Genomic DNA, 6,899 nt, shown 5'->3' with positions numbered 1-6,899 from the left:
GAGAGAGAAATTTTTGAAAATTTGCCCAACCTTCCTGCAGGGTTCTGCTATCCATATGATGGATCTCTCATCCCTTCAGTTACCTCAGGTAGTTCATCAAGTATGATGACAGGGATCATTGACCTGCCAAGCAGCGTAGAGATGCACTAGAGATGAGAAGGCAGAATGACAGAGACCAGCCACCTCGGGATCCACCAGCACCAAAAAGACCGATCCATGGGGTGATTAATATGATCATTGGTGGATCGGTAGTAGCGGGTTATAGCACGAAGGTGAGCAAGAATACAATATAGGAGCTAGAGCACGAAGACAAGAACCCACCAAAGCGCCCTCGAGTGGAGGAAGTCATATACTTCACCGAGGATGACGTTGTGGGATCTAGTATTTGTACGACGATGCCCTTGTTGTCATGATGGCCATCAATGACTTTGAGATAAAGCGGATTCTGGTGGACTCAGGCAGTTCAGCAGACATCCTATTACTAGAGGCATTCGAGAAGATAGAGCTGGGCCTGAACGATCAATAGCAAGTAGACATGCCACTGGTCAGTTTCAATAGAGACGTGGTGAAGCCCCTCAGTAGGATCAAAGTGCTGGTAGCAGCAGGAGCAGAAGCCAACATCGTCTGGTTCGAGCACACCTTCCTGGTGGTTGCTACCCTATCCCCCTACAAAGCCATCTTTGGTTAGCCCATCTTGCACACCCTTCTTGCGATGGTGTCGACCTACTACCTCTCAATGAAATTTTTGAAGAGGTACATGGTGGGGTAGTACGGGGCAACTAGTTAAAATCTTGGAAGTGCTACGTCGCGTCGCTGAAGGGAAAATCGAAGCTGGCAGACAACATCAAGCTGGATCTGCCCCCTGAACATATTGACAAGTAAGCTACACCAATGGAGGATATAGTCTTGGTCCTGGTCTTTGATACCGAGTGCATGAAGATTCTCTAGATCGACACTCACCTAAATGAACCACTCCAGTCTATTCTGGTAAGTATTTTACTTAAAAATTTAGATGATTTGCATGATTGACAACAAAAATGACCATCATGGACTCTAGTATAATTACTCCCAAGCTTAATGTGGACCCTTTAGTCAAGCCAGTCAGGCAAAGGAAAAGAAACCTCGCTCCACAGAGGTGGAGGATAGTAGATGAGGAGGTCGGGAAGCTCCTTGCAGCAGACTTTGTTAGATAGGTCTAGTTCTGAGCTAGGTATCTAATCCTGTGCTCGTGAAGAAAGCCAATGACAAGTGGCGCATGTGCGTCAACTACACCAACCTCAACAGAGCTTACCCGAAGGACAACTTCCCCCTTCCTAGAATAGATTACCTGGTAGATGTGACATCGGGGCATGAGTTGCTGAGCTTTATGGATGCTTATTTTGGCTACAATCAAATTCAGATGAACTTAGCCAACTAGGGAAAAACTTCATTTGTAAACGAACTAGGGCTGTACTATTATGAAGTCATGCCCTTTGGATTGAAAAATGCTGGAGCTACCTTTCAACGACTTGTAAACAAAATTTTTGAGCCATTAATAGGCAATAAAATTGAATATTATGTAGATGGCATGGTTGTGAAGACCTAATTTTCAAATTCTCTTATTGATGATTTAAATTGTGTTTTTGATGAGAATAAAAATTATCATATTTTTATCCCTAAATATTCAGTCTTTTATACTTAATTAGTACTTAATTGGACTCATTATTCTTGTATTTCAATTCAGGGCATTAAAGAAGGCGTCAGGAGAAAAAAACAAGGCTAATCGGGTAATTGTGCATAGTTTTGGTGCCCCGTAGTAATCTGGGCATAACTCTCCCATCTGGACTCAGATTGAGATAATTCAAGATGCATTGGAAAGATAAGGAAAAATATACAACTTTCATGTTTTGAGTTTTGATATATTCGAACTTCATCGAAGTCAAAATCGGGCCCAAATTCTGAGCGAATTCGTAGAGAAGCCCAGTTTGCAGCAGAAGCCCAATTCACAGAGAAGCCTTGCAGTGGCCCAATTTGTTAAGGAAGCCCAATACAAATACAAGAATAAGAAACTGCAAAGAGTCCTATCAGATTCAGTTTTCTGATGTAATTCTAGAAAGATAAAAGAGATTGAGATTACTAGATAAGAGATAGGATAGGATTAGATCTAAACTAATCATTAGGAATTAGGACTTTCTATTTTTGAGAAAGAACTCCAAAAAGGAGTTGGAAACAGCCCCTCCTCCTAAAGCTATATAAAGGGGGGGGGGGGGGACTAGCACCAGGCATCAATCAATCAAGGGAGCAAGGAGAAATCCTCCAAGAGAGCTTCAGTCACCAAGGAAGCAGTCAGCAACCCAGGAGGAGAAGAAAGGCGGTGAAGAGGAGAATTGAAGATTTAAGGGCGAGGAGTCCCCCTCAATCAACATCTATTCAAGAGTTTTCTTTTTCTTCAAACTTTACTCTCTGTTATTATTCAATTTCACTTATTTTTAATCTAAATTTTATCATTGAAATGTTTCTTTTCATTAATAATATGAGTAGCTAAATTTCTTGATCTAGGATTTGGGTGTTGTCTTTTGATTTGCCTATGATAGATTATATTTATTTGATTGGGTCGTTTATTGTTGGGATTTATCTTTTATCTTAGGGTTTAATGCTTGAAATTAACTGGCTATTAATTTCTTGAATTAAGGTATTGTGTGAAGTAGCAAGAGTGGAAGCATAATACTAGTTCGTTGAGATAATTGACCTAGGGTATGTGTTGCTTAGAGATAAGAACACTCCTTTGTGATTGTTAAACTGATTTCCATTGATCTTAATGGGTTTGTGTTCATTGCCTGTGATCACGAGAGTAGACACGCGGTTAGCATAAACACGTGTTGTATCTTGAGAAAGAACTTCATATAATTTAGGGAAATCTGATCATAAATTCCTACAACAATAACCCAATCTAAGAAAACATAAGTATGTCATAGGTAATCATTTGATGAAACTCGAATCCTAGGCTTTTTATAATATTCTGAATTAAACCTATTTACTTGCATTACCATTTCTTTAATTTGGCTTGAGAATTGAATTTCTAATTTCTAAATAATAGAGAAATCATAGAATTTGGTACTTGACAACACCTTCCTTGTGGGATCGACACTCTATTCACACACTCTATTCACAGTCTATTCACACACTATTACTTGCCCACAATCTAAGAAAACATAAATAATGCAGATTGCATTACCATTCCTTGTGCCGTTGCCGGGGAAGGCAATACTATCAATATCAAAATTTTTGATACACTCTATTACTTTAGACCTATTATTCTTTTTTTTGAAAAAATATTTGTCTTTTTGTTTTCTCTTTGACCATAGGTGCAAAGCTTTAACTAAAGAAAAAAAGGAGAGGCTCAGAAAGGAGAAAGAAGACAGGGCTAGGGAGCTAGAAAGTCAGGAAGGAGGAACATGAATTAATCAAGAAGCTTTTGAGGGAGTAAGAAAAGAAGAAGAGATGGCAAACGACGCTAACAGAGCCTTGCGTGAATTTTCCATGCCAACTTCAACCATTCAGCCTAGCATTGAAAGGCCAACGGTTGCAGCTAATAATTTTGAGATCAAACCAGCAATCATTCAGATGGTTCAGCAGTCTCAATTCGGGGGAGGAGTTATGGAAGACACCAATGCTCAATTGGAAAATTTCTTGGAGATCTGCGATACCTTCAAAATGAATGGTGTTTTTGATGATGCCATTAGACTGAGGCTTTTCTCTTTTTCTCTTAGAGACAAAGACAAAACATGGTTAATCTCTCAAGCTTCGGGATCAATTACTACATGGGATCAGCTCATAAAGGCATTTCTAGCAAAACACTTTCCACCAAGAAAAACTACTAAATTGAGGCATGACATCACCAGTTTCACTTAGTTTGATGGAGAGACTCTCTATGAAGCATGGGAAAGGTTCAAAGACTTGCAAAGAAAGTGTCCTCATCACAGTATCCCGGATTGGTTGATAGTACAGACGTTCTATAATCATCTCTTCCCTCAAATGAGAAGTACTATTGATGCAGCAGCTGGCGGGGCTCTCATGAACAAGAATGCTACAAATGAAAATGTTCTCCTTGAAGAAATGGTAGCTAATAACTACCATTGGTCTAATGAAAGAAGCATTAGAAAAAAGGCTGCTTGTGTTTATGATGTGGATGAGTATTCTCTGCTTGCTTCCAAAGTTGATGCGATAGCCAAGACCTTGGAACGAGTGAACATCAATGTTCTCTCCAACCATCCAAAAGTGTGTGAATCTTGTGGGGGAAATCACCATAATTCAGATTGTCATGGGATTGGAACAAGTCCAGTTTTTCAATAATCCCAATCGGCAACCAAACAAACTTTACTCGAATTCTTACAACCCTGGATGGAGGAATCACCCCAACTTAGCATGGGGAAATCTAGGAAACCAAAGAGGCAACCAAAGACAACCTTTCCAAAATAACTTTCAAGGGAGGAATCAAAATCAGCCCCAAGCACAACAAGAAAACAGACCCTCCTATGAAATAGCTTTAGAGAAATTCATTGGGGCTACCTCCGAAAGGTTTGAGAAGATGGAAAAGCAATATGACAGGTTTGAGGCAAAGGTTGATCAAATATCTAGCCAAAATAGGAACTTGGAGATGCAAATAGGTCAAATGGCTTCAATGCAAGAGCTCAAGGTACTTTGCCTAGCAAAACTGAAGTCAATCTCAAGGAGCATTGCAAGGCAATTACTTTGAGAAGTGGCAAACAACTTGAGGAAGTGATGCCAAAGAGAGTAGAAGAAGAGAGTGGTGAAGCTTCAACAGAAATTATTTAAGAAGAAATTCCAAATGACCAAGCTGAAGAAGAGAAGAAAGAAGAGTTGTCTAAACCACCACAGGTCAAGCCTTATGTACCACCTATTCCTTTTCCTCAAAGACTAAAGCAGCAGAAATTGGACAAACAATATGAAAAGTTTTTGAACATCTTCAAGCAGCTTCACATAAATATCCCTTTCGTAGAAGCACTTGCTCAAATGCCGACTTATGTGATGTTTCTCAAAGAATTATTGTCCAATAAAAGGAAGATTGAAGACAATATTGTTGTTACACTAACTGACGAGTGCAGTGCTATAATCCAACATAAACTTCCACCGAAGCTTAAAGACCTAGGTAGTTTTTCTATTCCTTGCACCATAGGAGATACTGAGTTTGAGAAAGCTTTGTGTGATTTGGGTGCTAGTGTGAGTCTTATTCCATTGTCGATTTGCAAGAGATTGGGGTTTAGTAAATTAACTACTACCAGAATGACTTTGCAATTGGCAGATCGTTCTGTAAAGTACTCGGTTGGGATTATAGAAAATGTATTGGTTAAAGTGGGAAAATTGTACATCCCTATGGATTTTGTGGTGATTGACATGGATGAGGATGTAGATATTCCATTTGGGAGGCCATTCTTGGCAACAACTGGAGCACTTATAGATGTGAAGCAAGGTAAGCTAACTCTAAGGGTAGGGGATGCCATGATAGAGTTTGACATTGCAAAAGCAGAAAATATCCTGCTCTTACTGATAGTTGTTTCCGAGTTGATATAATAGAGGAGTTGGTTCAAGGGGTTTGGGAAAAAGAACATTTTGAAGACCCTCGAGAAGCTTGCTTAATCAATAATGCAATGAGTAAAGATGAAGAAATTAAGGAGGTTTTGAACTATTTGGAGGCCGGTCAAGAAGGGGCACTGAATGCTAATTTGCAAGAAACGGTTGCAACATTGAATGATTCTCCAAAGTTACAACAGTCAGGTATTGCTCATTATATGTTGCCGATTAATAATGAGAGACCATTACCCTCTGTTTTGCAGGCCCCTATTCCAGATTTGAACCCGCCCATGATGGATGAAAGGGGAGAACACCGAAAGATGCAACCACGAGAGTTAGAGGATCCGATTCATGATTATTAAAAATAGGGAAGTTTGTTTTTCCTTTCTCTTTTTGTTTTTGCATTTCTAGTTTAGTTTTTCTGCCCTTTCTTTGCATTTAACCTCACATTGGGGACAATGTAAGTTTTAAGTGTGGGGGAGGGGATTTAGGTTAGAATTTAGGTTGCATTTTAAAATTTGATTTGGGTCATGCTTTTTTGCATTTTCTTTTCAAGAAAAAAAAATCAGAACCTCAACTCTTTTGAAATCAATTGAAACAATGTTCTAGGAAAATTCTTGTGAACCTAGTAATGAGGTACGATCAAGGAGTACATGACTTATCTGAAGCCATTTCCAGTTAAGCTAGTCCTAAATTCAGGTTTAAGTATATGGGGTAGTTGTTTTACCATTGCTATAATTGGTAGGATGGTGCATAAAATGCACCTACCAACCAAGTAATTCAATAGTAGGATGGAGCATAAAATGCACCTACTAGCCAGCAAATTCAATAGTAGGACAGAGCATAAAATGCACCTACTGGCCGAGTGATCCAAAAGTGAGATGGAGCATAAAATGCACTCACTCCTGATAAAAATAGAAAAAAAAGGGAAAAGAAAAAAAAAAGAAAATAAAAGAGAGGTTTTCCCTGATTTACTACCTGGTTTGTAGTAGCAAAAATTGGATTGATTGATGAATGAGTCGTGTATGACTTGGTTGTGTTGATTTAATGGTTTGCAATAGTTAACCTAGAATATTTTTGGAGAAAGATGAAGGAGAGTTGAGTTTAAAAATCGGTAGGATAGTTTGTTCTTGTTTTATTTTTGCTTGAATTTTGTCTTGCCCGAGGACGTGCAAGGTTTAACTATGGGGGGATTTGATGAGAATAAAAATTATCATATTTTTATCCCTAAATATTCAGTTTTTTATACTTAATAAGTACTTAATTAGACTCATTATTCTTGTATTTCGATTCAGGGCATGAAAGAAGGTGTCAGGAGAAAAAAACAA

General features: G+C 38.8%; 1 protein-coding gene and 1 non-coding gene across 2 annotated transcripts; one reads left to right on the top strand and one right to left on the bottom strand.

Moving 5' to 3' along the window:
* Window positions 1-3,858: 3,858 nt before the first annotated feature.
* Window positions 3,859-3,965, bottom strand: LOC148804350 (small nucleolar RNA R71). Its single transcript, XR_016081570.1, has one exon. It is a non-coding gene; the product is annotated as a small nucleolar RNA R71 (small nucleolar RNA).
* A 49-nt stretch (window positions 3,966-4,014) lies between these two features.
* Window positions 4,015-5,571, top strand: LOC148804349 (uncharacterized). Its single transcript, XM_088900888.1, has 3 exons — window positions 4,015-4,257; window positions 4,484-4,675; window positions 4,879-5,571. Exons 1-3 carry the CDS (start codon window positions 4,015-4,017, stop codon window positions 5,569-5,571), a joined length of 1,128 nt encoding a protein of 375 aa, XP_088757014.1.
* The last annotated feature ends 1,328 nt before the right edge of the window (window positions 5,572-6,899 follow it).

The sequence above is a fragment of the Nelumbo nucifera genome, chromosome 1 (genome assembly GCF_055504915.1).
Source record: "Nelumbo nucifera cultivar China Antique chromosome 1, China Antique-T2T, whole genome shotgun sequence".
NCBI classification, from domain to species: domain Eukaryota; kingdom Viridiplantae; phylum Streptophyta; class Magnoliopsida; order Proteales; family Nelumbonaceae; genus Nelumbo; species Nelumbo nucifera.
Note: the sequence above shows the minus strand (reverse complement) of the source record. Positions and strands in the feature narration are given on the sequence as shown.

Bases quoted from the DNA above. Each gene is read 5' to 3' on its own strand.
- LOC148804349 (XM_088900888.1), top strand. From the start codon at position 4,015: ATGAGAAGTACTATTGATGCAGCAGCTGGCGGGGCTCTCATGAACAAG. The intron at 4,258-4,483 runs GTGTGTGAATCT...AATCAAAATCAG, and splicing joins TTCTCTCCAACCATCCAAAA to CCCCAAGCACAACAAGAAAA. The intron at 4,676-4,878 runs GTACTTTGCCTA...AAACCACCACAG, and splicing joins CTTCAATGCAAGAGCTCAAG to GTCAAGCCTTATGTACCACC.